At 25.5% G+C, this 18843-nt stretch overlaps 4 protein-coding genes across 6 annotated transcripts; 2 read left to right on the forward strand and 2 right to left on the reverse strand.

The window, feature by feature from the left end:
• The first annotated feature begins 1360 nt into the window (after positions 1 to 1360).
• LOC127281543 (NADP-dependent malic enzyme-like) lies at positions 1361 to 13263 on the forward strand. 3 transcript variants are annotated; one of them, XM_051305288.1, is made up of 11 exons: positions 1361 to 1541; positions 7513 to 7681; positions 7855 to 8013; positions 8132 to 8313; positions 8467 to 8776; positions 8879 to 9061; positions 9171 to 9396; positions 9455 to 9597; positions 9680 to 9974; positions 10091 to 10235; positions 10691 to 10881. In XM_051305288.1, exons 1-11 carry the CDS (start codon positions 1516 to 1518, stop codon positions 10728 to 10730), a joined length of 1878 nt encoding a protein of 625 aa, XP_051161245.1. In that variant the 5' UTR covers positions 1361 to 1515; the 3' UTR covers positions 10731 to 10881. The 3 variants fall into 3 exon arrangements, with proteins under 3 accessions (XP_051161245.1, XP_051161228.1, XP_051161236.1); XM_051305271.1 differs by lacking the exon at positions 1361 to 1541 and adding an exon at positions 5336 to 5567; XM_051305279.1 differs by lacking the exons at positions 1361 to 1541; positions 10691 to 10881 and adding exons at positions 5342 to 5567; positions 12400 to 13263.
• A 103-nt stretch (positions 13264 to 13366) lies between these two features.
• Positions 13367 to 14947, reverse strand: LOC127281568 (RWD domain-containing protein 1). Its single transcript, XM_051305325.1, has 4 exons — positions 14744 to 14947; positions 14110 to 14459; positions 13843 to 14029; positions 13367 to 13749 (listed from the first exon to the last, which is right to left on the reverse strand). Exons 1-4 carry the CDS (start codon positions 14811 to 14813, stop codon positions 13637 to 13639), a joined length of 720 nt encoding a protein of 239 aa, XP_051161282.1. The 5' UTR covers positions 14814 to 14947; the 3' UTR covers positions 13367 to 13636.
• A 51-nt stretch (positions 14948 to 14998) lies between these two features.
• Positions 14999 to 16176, forward strand: LOC127281560 (vacuolar-sorting protein SNF8). The gene is made up of 2 exons (XM_051305312.1): positions 14999 to 15156; positions 15275 to 16176. Exon 2 carries the CDS (start codon positions 15300 to 15302, stop codon positions 16053 to 16055), a length of 756 nt encoding a protein of 251 aa, XP_051161269.1. The 5' UTR covers positions 14999 to 15156; positions 15275 to 15299; the 3' UTR covers positions 16056 to 16176.
• LOC127281554 (GRIP and coiled-coil domain-containing protein 2-like) lies at positions 16126 to 18556 on the reverse strand. The gene is made up of 5 exons (XM_051305298.1): positions 18376 to 18556; positions 18209 to 18287; positions 16691 to 18135; positions 16500 to 16619; positions 16126 to 16426 (listed from the first exon to the last, which is right to left on the reverse strand). Exons 1-5 carry the CDS (start codon positions 18423 to 18425, stop codon positions 16237 to 16239), a joined length of 1884 nt encoding a protein of 627 aa, XP_051161255.1. The 5' UTR covers positions 18426 to 18556; the 3' UTR covers positions 16126 to 16236.
• Between the last annotated feature and the right edge of the window lie 287 nt (positions 18557 to 18843).

The raw sequence follows: 18843 nt of genomic DNA on the forward strand, positions 1-18843 counted from the left end.
AAAGTTGAAAAACTTTATTTCCCCCTTTTTCTTGTCAGAGAACGTTATACATGATATAAAATTTATATGGCGTGCGGTGAACATAAAAATAACATTTTTATATGCTCACATAAGTTGGTGATCGTTGTGCGTTATTATAAAGGAGGAAACATGTCACATTAAAAAACTTTTCAAACCAGACGCAGTATAAAGGTTATGCGTAAAAATTCTTTTGTCCTGAGATGTGCAACCAAAATAAAGTGATCGCATTCACATATATTTTTGATTGGTGAATCATAAAGTAAAATGAATTTTCCAAGATGGCGATAATAGTGCGATAAAGTTTCCATAGAAAGTGACTTATATATATATATATATTTTTATCTTTCGAGAAAATATTTACTATGGAAAAAAAAATTCTATTGCAAAAAAAAAATAAATTCATTTAAAAAAAATTAGATTCAATATAAAAGAATTTTAAAAAGAAATTTAATTTGAAAAAATATTTTGTTTATTTAAAAATATAATTCAATAAAGTAATATAAATTTATTTAAAAATATTTTAAATATTTTATAAATATTTAAAATATTTTTGTAATTTTTTAAATTTTTTATAATTAATAATTGTTTTTTATTTAAAAATTTTATTCAAATAAATAAACAGACGTTTTCATCGAAAGAAATTTTCAACAAGGAAGTACGCTCGGAAAAATAGACTATCTTTCCAACTTTGCTGAAAGACTGGATGCATACCAAAGGCGTAAATTAAATTTATAATGAAATTTTCAAGTTGAACTAATAAATTAAATTCTCTTTTCTAAATTCTAATTAAATTACAATAAAAATAATTAAAATTCATTTAATTATATAAGATATTTGTTGAATGACTAAATCAAACAAAAAAAATTATATAAATTATTTAATTTCATAAAAATATAGCTGTATAATTATTTTATAAATAATAACTGTAATTACATAAATTATTAATCAATTCAAAATTAATTATATTAATTTTTAAAAAATTTTCTACATTCTAGTATTAATTTCTAATTTATAAATAAATAATTCATTTTAATAAATAATTTTCATTTTGGAAATAAATTACAAACAAAAATCATTATAAAAGTTTATTACAATTTTTTCTGTTTGATAAAAAGAAAAATTGCTTTCTCAATTAAAACCACGTTTTCTGACACAAAATCGATTTTTAAGAGGGAAAAAAAATGGACTCGAGGATTAATCAGAAAAGAAAATACGGATTTTCCAAATGATTTGTGTCATCGTCATTATCTTCCATATAGTTGTCTATATAGAGAAATATTATTGACATTTCAATAAGAACTTTTGTACTGTTGACACGTGGATGTTTATAAATTGTCAGTAAAAGGTATGAAGATTCAAAAAAAAAAAATTCACGTGAATCATTCCAGGTAAATTATACGTTTGTGACGCGCAGTCGCATAGATCGAATGTACCAAGTTAAAGAGGGGAGAAAGGTTTTTCTGATCAGCTGGTTAACCCCGACGACAAGGCGAGATGTTCTCCCTGCAAAGATCTGTATTGTAAGTACAAATAATATTATATTATTAAATTCTTTTAGTTCAATTAATGAAAAATTTGTCAATAAAATGTTTGTGTATTAAATTAAATATTAAATTTTCCACGTGGAAATGTCAATAATCGCGCCTAGGAAACGTCAACCCTGCATACGGAAGTGATGAAAAAAAAAGTGACAGTCGCGTAACCTTAACTTCTTTGTCGCAATGCAGAGTTGAAAATAGGATCAATAAATTTTGAACATTAATTAATTTTTTCTTCTTCTATAATTAATCTGTTTTCTTTAATTGATACAAAAAAATACTAGGTGAGTAACTAGAAAATTCGTGACCTTCCAGTGTATGTATATATAGTACATGACCTTAAAGTCTACAATGACTTCTTATCATCCCTTATTGTTGTATTAAAATTTAAAGCCTATTCGATTATAGAATAAAATTTAAAGATTTCAATAATTCCTTTTTCGAATACTTCTTACATTTTTAGTTTTATAATTGATTTAATTTTTTAATATATATTTTTTATTCCATATTAACCACCACCTGGTGGTGAATTGCGTAATTTTAATGTTGGTAAACTGTGTATCGATATTTTTTAAACTTCCTTTTTTTTGTTTATTTATGTTGGCACTGAATATTATTCAGTTTTAAATATTTACGAAGAATTTATTTAATAAATACAAATATTTGCCTTTATTTAGTATTCATACTGAATTATTATATTTTGTATAATATTTGTGAAAGTTCTCAAAAATATTTGAAATTCGTAAAATTGCTTTTTGCAAATTAAATATATATTTTATTATCTCAACCATAATTAATTATGAATTTTCTCCAGTGTTTTACTAAATTTACATAAACTCATGGAATGTTTACATTTTAAAATGAAAATTTAAGGATATTACGAAATATTAATAATCCCGCGTAACTATAATAGAAAATAATTAAATAAAATGAAGAAATAAATGTAAATTAATGTAATTTAATAGTTAAAATTATAGTTTAAATAATATAATATTTTCAAAAATATTAATTATAGAAAAAAATAATATTTTTTAAATTTTTCATGAATTTTTAATTTTAAAATACTTTATCTGGATAAAGTATCAGACAAACTGCAATTATTTGATAAAGACAATTATCTGACATTGTATATCAATAGATTATGTAAGTAAAAAAATTCCGTTTGTATGTATAATATTTATTATTAAAAAAAAATATATATTATTTAAAAATAATAATTTACTATTTTTTTAATATTTCGTTTTTGTTACATAGAAATTATAATTAAACTAATTTTAGACTAACTTTTTTCCTCTTGGTTATTTGAAATGAATATTTATTTTCGTCGAATTTCATTGCTATTTGGAAACAAGAACGTGCGTTTTATTTTGGTCCATATCGTCAATGACGTAAAAATACGCAGGCTCCATATTAATATTCTAAAAGGAACGTCGTTTTTTTTTTATTTTTTAAAGAACGGTTTTCTTTTATTAACGATTATTTTAATTTTCTCTCTATTTCAAAATAACAAATAAAATTTGTATTTCTTGATAAAGTCACATTATTTTAATTACAATATTGACAAAAGACATCACATTTAAACGCGAGCTTAAATAACAATTATTATAGTGTAATTTAATTAACCTAGACCCTTTATATATAGTTCTCCTTTTGAAATTAACCTTGTTCTTGAATTTATTCACTGGAAATGACTCATTTTCCCTGTGTGTTATGCAATAATTAGTATATAAACTCCATTTTCGTTATATACATTAATAACAGTTAACTTTTGTAAATGAAGAAGAGTTTTTAAAACAATACCAGAGAATTTTATTTAACACATAAAATAATTTATATTTTTTTAAAATAATAAAACAAAATTTAATATAAATTATATATTATATTAATTTTTTTTGTTAAATAAAATAAAATTTAATATAAATATAATTATAATAATTATATAATATAAATTTTTATTTCTTTAGTAAATCATAAGAAAATAATATTGTAATACCAAAATTGCGTCAATTTTCTTTTTCTTGAGAAATAATTAATGTGAAAGTTTGCGCGGTGAATGCAATTTTATTCTTTCATAAATTGGGGGGTTCTTTAAAAGAAAGTTGTCCTTATTTTTGTAGATTATTAGTTTTTAGATGAATATATTCGTAATTTTACAAATTTACAAGTTCATCTTCATATTCTATTCTAATATGAATTCATATAGCCAGATTTCCCTGATGATGAGCATATACACATATTATATAGTATACCTATAGTTATCAAGTGCATATATAGAGAATTTGAGGCAAAAGTGAATTTCCCGCGAGAGGGAATACAGCCGCATATAATTAAATGTTTGATTCGAATATAGAAATATAAAATTTTCCTCTTATAGCCAATTATATTAATTTCAAAAATTAAAGTAATTTTAAAATATATATATATAATATATATATTATTATTTTATTAAATTCTATATTATTAATAGAGAGATATTTCAAATCGCAATCACAAAATATAATAAATTATTTATTTTTAATAATTTTTTTATATTTGAAAATAAAAATTAAAATTGTGTAATTCAGCTGGCTTAGATATATATTCAGCTGCTGTATAAAAAATTGTCCTTCTTTTTTCACATCTACCTCATTACCTCAGAAAATGTATTACCCGAAAATTCATCTCCACCCCCTTTTGCACGCGGTTTTTCACCTGAACGTTTTCCGATAAATGTTTGAAGTCGCTGACCTATAAATTTTCCCAAGAAATATTGAATAGATAAGAGGCAATTTAATATGTTAATATAACTTTAAAACATTTCAATAAATTGATTTCCCCTGGGACATTAATCGTTGACAAAAAAAAAATAGAAGAAGAAAAAAATATATAATTTAAAAAAATTAACATTAAAACTATTTGAAAATTTTTTCTAATTATATTAGTGTTATAATTCTCTTTTTAAAATTAGAAATTTATAGCCTACTTATATCATTGTTATCAGATAACGTTTATTACATTATAACTAAATCAACAGTGTTCTAAAAAAAAAATTGAAATTTGAAAAAATGTAATTGATAAATTAAATTATTTTTTTAGGATTCTAAAGCAAAAAAAGGGAGAATAAAAATAGAAATCAAATGTTAAATCAATGTTTATACGTAAACAGATGAATTTTTAATAATAATTATTATTTTTGATTTCAAGGCTCAAAGTTGATATATTATTTATTGATCGAATTTTTACCCTTATAAAATAACGAATACGTATATATATTTAGGGGAATAAAATAATCAAGTTCAAGGTTTTATTATGCTGACTATACACTTTCTGCGTATATTATAATCTTATCAGCTATAGTGGTATTGTTATGGCTGAAGCGTTCACATTACCCGCGGGTTCCTTTCATTTCCCATTAATCTCTCGTCCGCGAACGATCAGCTGTAAAAAAAAAAAGATCTACTCGCTTTGAAAAAAGGAAAATTTAATACTCCTTTCGAAAAAAAATTAACAATAATTAAAATCATTTTTTAAAAATAATTTAAAATTTAATAATTGATATTTTAATTTTAATTTATTTTTATCAAAGAATTTATTATAAAAAATTGAATCAATTTAATATAAATTAATAAACATTTTGATTTTCGTTTATTTAAAAAAAAAAAATTAATTACAATATTATTTTCGATAAATTAAATACATATAATAAATTTTCATAATATTTTTATGATTATAAGAATTTTTGATTCCATTGTATATAATGATCTGAAGCAGTAAATGCAAATTTATTTTAAGAGAGGGATAAAAATAAAAAAGTAGAAGTTGGCAAAGTCGAAATGCATTAAGAGCAAGTGCTTTTTGTTTCGAATTCATCTTCTCAAGTGCGAATTTACTTATTGTTTGTTTGTGTGTGAGTGTGTGTAACAAAAAAAAAATGTACAAAAAATATTGTGCTACTTGTAAAATGATTAAACCTCAGTGCTTAAGTCGGATTTATGATAATTGTGTCATTCATGTCAAACAATTACATTTGTAAGTTGAGAACTTAATTCAATTACATTCAATTGCATTACGTCATTTAATTTTATTATGTCAGTGACATTTAACACGTGCTACATTGAAAAAAAAAACACGTTTCTTATTTTTTTTTAAACACTCGCAAATTCATTACATGAAAATTACAAAGAAAACAATTAAAAATAAATATTTTTATTTAATAAACAATAATATTATTATTAATTATAATAATTAATTAATTATTGGAAAACAGTTCAAAAACAAATAAAACAATTACAAATTCAATTTTTTTTTTCTTTATAATAAACTCATTGTTTAAGTGAATAAAGAGATTTTATGAAATTGTTATAAGAGAATATAAAATGAGATTTAATTGGAACTTTGACAAAGTAATATGGAGTTTTTTTGCAAAAAAAAAAATAAATAAATTTGATTGTACAATGAAAATGAATATAGAATAATGAGTAAACTATATAGCGTGTATTGAACACAATAATTCTACAATGGAAATAATTATCATTTATAAATGTTTGTTGTATAAACACAAATATAATAATTCTGCAAAATGTTGAAATTTGATTTCAAATGGAAAATTCAATTTCTCTTATACAGTTCTGTTCATTTTGTGAAATATCAATCTAATTGCTATATATGTTGGATTTATTTTCAAAAAAAAAAAAAATTTCTCGTTGATTTACTCGCACTTCACACTTTTTTTTCGCACTTAAAACTCATTGAAAAAAAAAACCAATTTTTACCCGCAATTATTGTTCAAGTTTTAATTGTTTTTTTTTGTAAATTTAATTCCAGTTTTAACCGAAACGTTATGAAATAAATTTCCTTGTTCTGTATACGCTCTTTTTTCGCTGAATATTATTACATAAAATATTTTTTAAAAAAAAATAGGAAAAAAATTTACTAACAAAAACGTGAAACTGATTTTTCAAGGATTTATCGATTAAATGTGATTTAATAATTAAATAATTTTTGGTTATTTATAATAAAATTTTTAAATCCATTTTTTCATATTTAATATTTTTATAAAAATTTGTATATTTTATAATTATTTCAGAAATCTAATAATGTATAACTTAATATTTCTCTAAATCAATCAATATTTATCAACAAATCTACTTTGATCGCAAGGTCTATGATTATAGAAAGTCTATATCCCGCGGATGTTTATCTATATGTTAACTGTAATTTTAACATAACTAAATTACCTAAATTGATTAAACGCATGTGTATCAATTTCTCTTTGATATATTATTTACAAGTCTAAATTCAAAAATTTATCGGTAAATTTGAATAATACATATCCCTAATCATCAAATAAAATGTTTTAAAAATTGATTAATTTTTTATAAAATTAATTAAAATTTTTATTCTTTTTTAATTAAAAATATTCTATATTTTCATGAACTTCATTTATTAACTTTAATAATTTTAACATCATATTTCAAAAGTCAATATATATATATATATAATAATTCGCAAAATTGTCGTGGCAAAGTGAGAGGATTAAACTGAAATATCAATTTTGGTATACATATATATAGAATCCATAAGCCCAAGAGAGGGACTTCATTTGACTCCATTTGTTTAGATGTGAATCCTCAATCACTTCCTAGTGCGCATTCCACCTGGGGACAAACAATATGTGAAGCTAGTCTTGAAATTGACAGTTCCACTGAGGGTGTCCTCAATTTATAGAAAATCTATATTGCTCTATAGTCAAGTAAAAATAGTAAATTCAATTTCAGAAAACACGCGGCTATTTTACTTGAAAATTTTCTGAAATGAAAACAAAAATTTTTTTTTCGATTTTTCCCACAAAAAAAAAAAATTAGAAAATACAAAAGAATTTATAAATTAAGCAATAATATAAATGAAAATATAATTTAAGAAAAAAATTCGCTTTAATTTTGCAATATTTTGAAAGAAAAATAATTTTTTGCAGATCATCGAGCAGTAGGAATGGAGGAGGATCATGGGCAAGGACACTTTCACCTTCTCATCCTGCAATCAAAGATGTTCAACAGAGAGATATCCATGAAGTTCAAGGAGAAGTTGTTCCTATTAACATGGTCAAGGGAATTGGCCATCTCAGAGATCCTCGACTCAACAAGGTTCTCATTCAATTAAAAAAAAAAAAAAAAAAAAATTATTTCTCAAAAAACAAATATTTTTTTTGAAGAATTTTTTTCATCCGAATAAAAACAATTTTTATATTAGAAGAAACGTATTCAAAAAAAATTTGTTAAATCTTTTTTCTTTTAAATAAAAATTTATTAATTTTCAGGGTCTGGCTTTCACACTAAAAGAGAGGATATCATTGGGAATTCATGGACTTCAACCACCGAGATTTAAAACGCAGGAGGAACAGCTGGCCCTGTGTAAAGCGTCCGTGATGAAGTACACAGAAGATTTGAATCGATACCTTTACTTAGTAGAATTACAGGTGAGTGATAAAGCCACAAAAAAGAAAAAGGGCCGACTAATTAAAAAAAAAAAAAAAAAAAAAAAAAACAATTAAAAAAATCCCTTTATGAGTTACAATGAGAGACCTTGGATAATAGGAGAGGAACGAGAGATTATTTTTCCGTCTCGTGAGCGAGAATATCGAGCAGATGATGCCCATCGTCTACACGCCAACTGTGGGACTTGCCTGCCAAAAATTCGGTGTTATTTATCGAAGGCCACGTGGACTATTCATCACAATTTATGACAAGGGACACGTCTATGAAATTCTCAACAATTGGTCAGTAATATTAATTTATTTATTGAATAATTAGAACAAAAAAATATATTGAATAAGGTTAGTGATTTTTTTTTAAAAACAAAAATAATAATATTTTGGCATGTGGAACATGAATGAAAATGTGCCAATTTTCGCTTGTTTTACAATTTCTAGGCCAGAACAAGCGGTGCGAGCTATTTGCGTTACGGATGGTGAGAGAATTCTAGGTCTCGGTGATCTTGGTGCTTGTGGAATGGGAATTCCAGTAGGGAAATTGGCTCTCTATACGGCTCTAGCTGGAATTAAACCTCATCAATGTCTGCCAATAACAATAGACGTGGGAACGAATAATGAGCAATTAAGAAACGATCCTCATTATATAGGACTCAATAAGCCCAGAAGTCAAGGTGCTGAATATGATGAATTATTAGACGAATTTATGGCAGCGTGCGTTCGTAAATATGGTCAAAATGTTCTCATTCAGGTGATTTATCATCTCTAAATGACGATTTTAATTTTTTTATTTAACTAATTATAATTCTAAAATATAAAAATTTATTTTTATTGAAAATAATTTTTTTTACAGTTTGAAGACTTCGGAAACCATAATGCCTTCAGATTTTTAGATAAATATAGAGATAAATATTGTACATTCAATGATGATATTCAAGGCACTGCTGCAGTTGCAGTTGCTGGAATTCTCGCCTCAAAAAGAATAACGAAGAAAAAAATGTCAGACAATAAATTCGTCTTCCTCGGCGCTGGAGAGGTACAATATTTTTTGAAAATATCTATTGTTAATTTAAATACCAACTATTCCCAAAAAAAAAAAATATTATTTCGCATTTTATTCCAAATGAAAGAAAAATTTTTTTTAGGCAGCGATTGGAATTGCGGATCTTTGCGTGAAAGCATTAGAAGCTGATGGACTATCGGAGGCGGAAGCACGTAATAAAATTTGGATGATGGATATCGATGGCCTATTAACAACATCGAGAAAAGAGGGTACAATGGACGGTCACAAGATATGGTATGCAAAAGATCATAGACCAATAAAAACACTTATCGAAGTAGTTAAAGAAGTTAAGCCCTCAGTATTGATTGGTAAGTACAAATTTTTTTTCAAAATATTTCTGAAGTTTACAATAATTTTTTTTTTCAGGAGCGTCTGCGGCTGCTGGGGCATTTACTCCTGAAGTTCTACAAGAAATGGCCAAAAACAATGAAAGGCCCTTAATATTTGCTCTCAGTAATCCAACGAGCAAAGCAGAATGTACAGCACAACAGGCTTACGATTGCACTGAAGTACGTCTTTCAAAATCTGTGATTTATTATTAATCGAAAGATTTAAAGAAAAATTAAATTTATAATAAATTTCAATTTTCAGGGAAGGTGTATTTTCTCATCGGGTTCGCCATTTGGTGAAGTGAATTATAATGGAAAAATTTATAAACCCGGACAGGGTAATAATGCATATATATTCCCTGGTGTTGCTTTAGGAGTTATTGCAACCGGTGTGCATCATATCATGGAAGAAATTTTCCTTATTTCTGCTCAAGTGGTCGCCGATCACGTAACGGATGAGGATCTTGAACGCGGAAGTGTTTACCCTCCTCTAAGTACAATTAAGGAATGCTCAATCGATATTGCTGTGAAAATCGCAGAATATGCTTATGCACAAAGTAATATTCATTTTTCAATTATTTTATATCAAAAATTCAATAATAAGTCACTTTACATACGTAAATATATTTATTATTATTAAATTTCTAATCGTGATAAAAAATTCATTTTTCAGATGGTTTGGCTAGTGAATATCCAGAACCAAAGGATAAAATGCAATTTATAATGAGCAAAATGTACAATGCGAATTACGACAGTCCTTTGCCTGCATTTTACGAATGGCCCGGAGATGCTGCACATCCTCGTGTTCTTCCCGAAAAGTAAGTTAAATTTTCAATTTTAAAATGGGAAAAACAAAATTTATTTATTTTTGTTTTTTTTTTACTATTATTGCATTGAAAGAAATTTAATTAAGCACTTGCGAATTAAAAAGACACGTAAAAATGTTCTTTTTCTTTCAAGTTCATTTTATGGATCACATATTGCTTTTTCATTTTCTATCTGCATCACTATCTCACTGAAATGACGCTTTTTTCTCTGCTATCTCAATAAACTTTTTTTGTACGTAATTTTTTTCTTTAAATTGCATCCAAATAATTTTTAAAGGAAGGTGTAAAAGAAAAAGGATGAAATATTTTGACGACGGAAGTAAATAGATTTCTATCGATTTCTATTTCTTTTTTTTATGAATCACCATCTGTGCGAGAGAGTTGAATAAAAATTTAATTTAATTTCCCTCCCCCGAGTCGTCTGAACTTGAAATTGTCTTTTTCAGAGACACTGTACAAATTCATCATGATTTAAAACAACTGTAGGCATTTCCTGTGGATCAATATATTATATATAGTTGAAAATAATTTTCGCTGTTACAAGATTCATATTTATATATTATGTAAAACAATATTTTTTCATAATATAACTGTTGAAAGAGAAATTTATACAAATAGTTATAAATGTTTAAAAAGTTATAAAGAAGAAAGTCAAATAGTTTATTAATGATTAATCTCTGTTAACAGTTATTGTTATCGACTTGAATATCTATTTATTTTATTGTCTTTGTTCAAATGCAAAGTGCTTCGATCTCTATAAGTAAAACAAAAAAAGTCTTTAGTAAGAATGTATGTTGAAATATCGTACGAATGCGTTTGGAAAACAATTCTCTTCTTACATAAATTGCACTAATTTCATTAGCTTACTTTAACATTTTCAATGCATGTCATATTTCTATATTGATTTTTTTTTAAATTACTTTGCATGCAAAAACTCTATTTTCATTTATCTCACTCTCTCTCTAGGGAGCTTAGTTTTTTTTTATTTGATATACCATCAATTTTTCCTATGTAATTTTCCTTCTTATTTAATTAATTTTTATAATTTCCTCATTGTAATAATTAATAACATTTATTATTATTTTTTATTATTTATCAATAATAATTATTTTGTTTATTATGTTTTTATATAAAAAGTTTAAAAAATTAAAGAATTTTTTTTCTTTTTTTAATAAACATTTTCAATATTGAAAAATTATCTGCAAATTATACTTCTTTAGATGATTTTATAATATTACATATCCAGATTGTCGTGCATTAAAACTATTAGAAATTATAGAAATCAAATTTTTTAAAGTAAAGTTAAATGTATTAAAGTATTGAAAAAATAATACTTTATCTCTAAGATTATTAACAAAAGACTTTAATAAAGTATTTTCCTAAACTATATAGAATATTTTGAAAAAAGTGAATATTTTTATAATTGCTGAATTATAAAATAAAACTAATTGAGTATAAAATAATGTTAAATTAAAAATCAATTGATGCTAAATTATAAATGCTAAAATGCTATAAATGTATAAAAATTAATTAACAATTAACCACTTTTCTCAGATTCCATGATTTCAAGTTGTTTGACACCTGCAGTGATTCCTGTCTTGAACAATCGTCAAATTAAAGATCGTCCTTTCCTTCTCCTAGACCCAAAAAAGAACATCTCTCCAAGATAAATATCACTTATCCTATACAAGTCACATAAATTTTGCTACTACCTACATTTTCTTTTTTGTATATGTTTTGACAACTTTTTTATAGAGTACGTAATCGCTACTTATTTACAGATTCCTTACATTCTAATAATTTTTTTGTACATATTGTATAGTTATTTACTAAATCCTCAAAATTATTACGAAAATTAAAACTTGTAAAATTAGAATTATTAATATTAATTAATAATATAATTTAAAAAATTGTATTAAAATTTTTTTAAAAATGTTAGTATTTTTGAAATCTTGTAGAATCACTTTTGCATGTATGCACATAGAAATTATACAAAACAAATTAATTAGTTAACAGCATGATTAGATTCAATTATTTTACTTTTCATTGGAAATTTAGAGTTTCCAATTCCTTATTTTACAAATTTATTAGAATATAAAATGAAAAAAAAATTACGCGCCTCTATCCAGTGACTAACAATTTATTTTTGTAACAGATTATAATGCGTTGGCGAGATAAAAAAAGAGCAACAAGTAAAAGGGTAACTTTTCAGTTACCAGGCCGTAAAATAAATCTAAAACTCTCCAGTTAAGTGTAATCGCGATCATTTTACTGATAATGTACTTATTTATTGCAATTGAAAACAACGTTCGAACCACATTACTCATTGAAAATGCGACTAATGCAAAATATAATAAGTTTATAACTGTTATCTGTATGAGATGATTATTAATTATCCATCTGCGACTTTGGTGTACCAAATTACAAAGTCCCCACTGTCTCTACTTTGTAATTAACTTACTAAATGTCATATTAACAAAAAAGAAAAAAATCTATAAATGTTTATTGATTCAGATGTGATAATTAGAAAAAATAGTTGTAGTTGACTGTTATTGTACATTTTCAGGAATTGTATAGAAACAAAAAAAATTAACCTATCACAGGCGCATTATATTTTTCAATTATTTTAATTAATCGGTTAGGTAACGATGATAATTGTGGCTTCCGAAATGTTGTTGCACCGACAGTATTTTTTGTACGTATTCTGAAAAAGCTATAGACGCTATTTTAATATATAAGGTCAAATCTAAATCAAAGAGAAAACTTGCAGATTTTTTTTCAAAATCAAAGCAAGAACAAGTGATAATAAACGACAAATACAATTTTTAATTACCATCAATTTAAACGTGTGTAATAAAAAAATTTTTTTCTTTGTTACGCGTGACTAATGTTCACCAATAATACAAATTTAATTCACGAAATACAAAAATCAAACAAAATTTTGATCTGATTAAAAGAGAATGCACTGTGTTGCTAAAATTGTAATCTACTGTTCGAAATAAACAATAATTCAATTGAACTTTGTTTCTATATTTCCTAAAGAAATTTTTTATATTGCAAAATAAAAAATAAACTATACGAAATAGTTAAATTATTTAGGGAAAAAAGACAACATTTTTGCATTTAGATAATCAAAAATTTTTATGAACGAAAATATTATAGACTATTTACATACTTATAAATCAATCGTTCATTCATTTCATAATCTTCATAGAGGCAGAGTTTTTTTTTGTACTCAAGGGGAAGATTATTCAGCAACAATATTTTTTAGATAAAAATGCTTTTAGCATTATTTAAAAAATATTGTTTAAAAATCAAAAATACATCATACTTCCAATCTGCATACCTGAGTTTATAAAAAGGACTTTGAAAAGTTCAACAAGAACTTTCATTCAGTCATCTTCGGAAAGATTATTTGGATCAAAATCCGGATCATCCTCGTCATCATCCAAATCCAGATCATCCATATTTTGAAATAAACTTTCGTCGACTTTCACTGCATCGCCTAAAAATAATAATTACAATTACGTTATTCGTATATTTAAAAAATATGTATTGTGATTATATTATAAATATTGAAATATTAAGAAAAAAATACCATCTTCCAAGAATTTAAGATCCGATTGATCCAACGTTTTATCAGTCATAAACAATTCCCTTCCTGTCAATTTTTTTCCTTCTTTTTCAGCTAATTCTTTTCGTTTCTTATAACCCGTTTCCTCGTCAAATTTCTCTTTCCAACTTAAAAATGTCTCGACTGTCACTCTTGTACCTTCAAATCGTTTCTGTAAAAATAAAATTATTTTTTTTAATAATTGTTTATCGTGAAAGAAAAATTGAAAAGAATTTTAAGAATTTCCTTTACCAATTCTGCTTCTTCTTCCTCTTTTAATTTCAACGCTGCATTTTCCTCTCTGTGCAATTTAACTTTATCCCATTGAACATTAAGCCATTCTTGTGCGGCACTAACTAAAGTAAATACCATAACTATTCCTAAATTTTCATTCATTTGCTCAACAAGATGGGCATGTAATTCCTCATCGTTTCCATCCTCAAAATTTTCAGTATCTTCAATATTAATTATCAAAGGCTCCTCTGGATATTTCTCAGTGTATGTAAATTCTAATCGACATGCTAAACCATTATTAGATTCTGGTTCGTGTTCCTCTGATTTAATTGGAATTGCAAATTTGTGAAAAGGTTCTGTTGCTATTACTGAAAATTCACAAAATTTTCCAATTAACAATGTAATTAATGATATAATTATAATCAAATGTAGTAATAAACAAATTAAAATGCAAAATATTACATATGCTATACAGAAAAAGTAGTATATAAAAAAAAATATTTTTTTAAAAGTAAAACCATTAGACAAAAATAAAAGAAAATGGTTTCAAGTACATTATTTTAATTTTATTATTTATATACTACTATTAAATTATTTTTTTTACAGTAAATAAAAAATCATTCCATATGTATATAGGTTATGTTCGAATTACCTTCTAGTTCTCCTGAATAAATATGTTCCAATGCTTCAACTTCGTTGTTTTGTTCTTCTATATAATCCATAATGTCTAATATAAAAATTTAATTTCTATTGTAATTTATTTACACCAATTCATTAATAATAATAATTGTTTAAAAAATCAACACACGCCGAGTTTTGGCTTCCACTCTTTTTTGTCGTCTGCACTTTTATCAGCCAATCATTTGCTGTAGAAAATGTCCACCAATCAAATCATAGAATCAATAGAAAGAAAACAGCTGATCAGCTGTCAGTGTACACCGACTGTGACTGTCAAGAAATAATTATAATTATTTAATAAAGAAATATATAGTTTTATTAATTATTGTATTATAAAAAAGTGTCATTAGAAAGTTAATAAATAAAAAGTTAAACTATTTGTAATAGGTAAGTTAAAGGTTGTCATCATTTTTACAACAATATAATTCATTTCATTTGTTAATCAATGTTTACTTTATTTTATTTTTGTTATTTTCACATATAAATTGTTTTTTTTTCCTTTTAGTTATTAAATTGAAAAGTATTGAAAAATGAGAAGAAAAGCAGGAATAGGAGCAATTCATAAACAAAAACTCGAGCAAGAAAAATATAAAGACAAAGGCACAGAGATACAGGAAAATCAATTTGAACAAATGACCAAACAAATGGAAACATTTCGCATTAATCTCGAAGAATTTGCAACAAAACATAAAACTGAAATTAAAAAGAATGCACAATTTCGTCGGCAATTTACTGAAATGTGTGCATCAATTGGTGTTGATCCACTTGCATCGGGTAAAGGTTTTTGGTCTGTACTTGGAATTGGTGATTTCTATTATGAACTTGCCGTTCAAATTGTTGAAGTTTGTTTAGCAACAAATTACAAAAATGGCGGTTTAATATCACTCGATGAATTACGTGAACGATTAATTCAAGCACGTGGAAGACGTAAAGAACATCAAGAAATTACCAATGAAGATTTATTAGCAGCTGCGAAAAAATTGAAAATTTTTGGCAATGGATTTTCTGTTGTTCCAATTGGTCGTGGCAAATATTTAGTACAATCTGTACCTGGTGAATTAAGTATGGATCATACGGCTGTTTTACAACAAGTTAGTTTATCGGGAAATGCTTATATTTCCAAAAGTGTATTACAAAAAGAACTCAAATGGGAAGATGGAAGAGCGGAAAAGGCTCTCAATCATATGGTTAAAGAAGGATTGGCCTGGCTTGATAATCAGGGAGAAGAAGAAATTTTATTTTGGTTTCCTAGTTTGTTCACTGCTTGTATTATGTCGAAAGCATAGCTAATATTTATATTAATAATTTTAATGTTATATAAAAAAGGTAAGTTTATTTTTTTTAAATAAATAATACTTTTGAACTGTACGAAATTGTATTTTCACAATAAAATAATAATAATAATAATTTTGTTAACGAAATATGTACAGTTTTTATGGACGGAATTTTTATTTCTTGTGAATAGTGTCATCTATTGTCATCTCCATGATCGAATCTATGAATGGCTTGAACTCGACATCTCACTAAATGTTCACGACATGATAGTAATTCTTTATTCAAATTATCATTTTCTTTTCGTAGAGCATTAATTTTACTCCTTAATTCTTTGGATCGTATTTGAAATTTAGCTGTGAGTGATTTCGCCTCATTTTTCCATCTACAAAAAAAAAAGAAAAATTAATTTTCAAATAATATAAATTTTAACAATATGACAGAAAAATAGAATTTACCTATTACTAAGTTGTTGATGAATTTCTACAAGTTGAGTTAATTCTTTAGTTTTTTCATCGAATTTCTCCTGAAGCATTTTTAATCGTAAATCCGTGTTTACATGGGATATTTTTTCTATTCTGTAAAATTAAATAATTTTTATTAAAGCATTGAATATAATAAAAATTACGTCACTTTTTGTATATATTACCGTTTTTCGATTCCATCGTCTGTTTTCGAATTGGTTGCTTTTCGTAGATCCTCTTGTAGATCACTGACTTTATTTTCCACAACTCTTCTATCTTGTTCCCGAATTTGCATTTCACGATCGAACATTGCTTGCAATGAACGCAATTCCTTTGATAAATTCTCCTTTTCTTCGAGTACTCTCTCTAGACGCTTTTCTAAATTCAAATATCTGTTTAAAGATTCATTGGATTCCTTCATACGATTTTCCAAATCTCTACAATTCTTTGCCTGTGGAAATAAATCATGTAATCCAGAAGTCGATAAACTTTGTTCTAATTCAATAATTCTTTGTTCGAGATTTTCATTCTTTTCACTGTATTTTTTCTTGTAAATTTCTTCACACGAATGTAATTTATATTCCGCGTCTTTTAATTTTAATTCAGAGTCTTTTAATTTTTGTTCTAAATCTAAAATTTTTGAATTTGATTGATGTAAATAATCATCGGAACCATGACGCATTTTATTTAATTCCTCTTCGAGTAATCTACATTCTCTTTGTCCTCTATCAAGAAGAGTTTCTTTTTGTCTCATTTCAACTTTTAATTCTTTTAATTCCAAATAATATTTCTTGATATTTCTCTCAAATTCATCTTTAACTTTGTTAACTTCTTTTTCTAAAGAAATTGTATATTCTTCAGTGATTGTATTTAAACGTGCTTCTAATTTTGTTTTTTCATCGGAAATTCGTGCTTCACGTTGAAGGGACAATTCTTTTTCTCTCACTGCAGATTCAACTAATTCAATTGCTTCGCATACTTTACTTTTAGCTTCACAATCTTTCGCGAGTACATTATTAGTAAATTTTTGAGAATCACTTAATTTTCTCTCTAAATCAGAATTGATTTGTTTTAATTTTTCACATTCATTTTTCATTTTATTTAATTCTACATTTAAAGAATCTACAGTCTTTTGATTGGCTCTCTCCAAATCAAGGATTTCACGCTCTTGTTGAGTAATTTGCTTTTGAAGATCTTCTTTGTCCTTTTTTAATTCTTCAAATTTCTCTTTATTCGATTCCCAGAGGATTTGGTGTTTCATGAAATTTTCTTTGGCTTGAATTAATTTACCCTCGAGAATATTAATGGCGTCAGAATAAGATTGTTTAACATTGTTCACTTGATCTTCATAAAATTTTGAGCCTTTGCCATCTTTTTGAAATGTTTTTAGCTCCTCTTCAAGAACATCTATTGCTTTCAATGACATTTGCCAAAGTTGAAACATTGAATCTTTTTCCATTTGTATAACGGTGAGACGTTTCTCGAGATTCTCTAATATTTCTTTATCGGGAAGATTTCCATTACATGTTTCCGATTGACAACGTGCAAAACAATCTCGTGCAATGTCACTTGTATTTTTACTTTCAGTGCGAAGTATTTCAAGTTCACGTCGTAATTCAATCTGTTCGGTCTAAGAAAGAAAAATTAAACTCTATAGGAAATTGAATATGAAAGAAAGTATGTATTGTTTATTTCAATTTTACCTTACAAACGTCTAATTCTTCCTTCAGAGATTCTACAATATCGGCATATTCTTGAATTAGTTGGTTATGATTTTCCATGCTAGTTTTAAAATAAATATTAACAATAAATTAAATTTATAAATAAAAATTATAAACAATGATATATAAAAGATAACCTTAAAACTCACCGGGGTTTTCTTATATCGGTTTCTGACTCCATTATTTTGTCTTTTAACATCACTTTTAAAAATTTAAATAGTTTATATTATTGTTACAATCATTGTAAAACAATTTTATTAAAAAAGCGTCATTGTACGTTTAATTTACATCTTTTTTTCCAGACGTAAACCATGGACAAAACACAAATACTGATTAAGCTCGTTTCACTTTCCAAGATGGCGGAAATAGTAACTAGGGAATTTTTTATTATTTGTGTGGCTACACCTTATCACTAGATTCATAGTAATACGTAAAATTCTATTTTTTATAATTTATATAATATGTATATTTTTCACTTGATTAACAATTATTATTATAATTTATTATTATTAATTATTATTAATAATTATTCATTTTATTATTATTAATTACGTAAAAGAAATTTAAATTTCCGCGCGTTTTTTAAATTAAACATTAAATCCAACACTCAACTCCAG

This window comes from Leptopilina boulardi, unplaced genomic scaffold (genome assembly GCF_019393585.1).
Source record: "Leptopilina boulardi isolate dan_hultmark-lab unplaced genomic scaffold, ZJU_Lbou_2.1 LbouV2_112, whole genome shotgun sequence".
In the NCBI taxonomy this organism is placed as follows: domain Eukaryota; kingdom Metazoa; phylum Arthropoda; class Insecta; order Hymenoptera; family Figitidae; genus Leptopilina; species Leptopilina boulardi.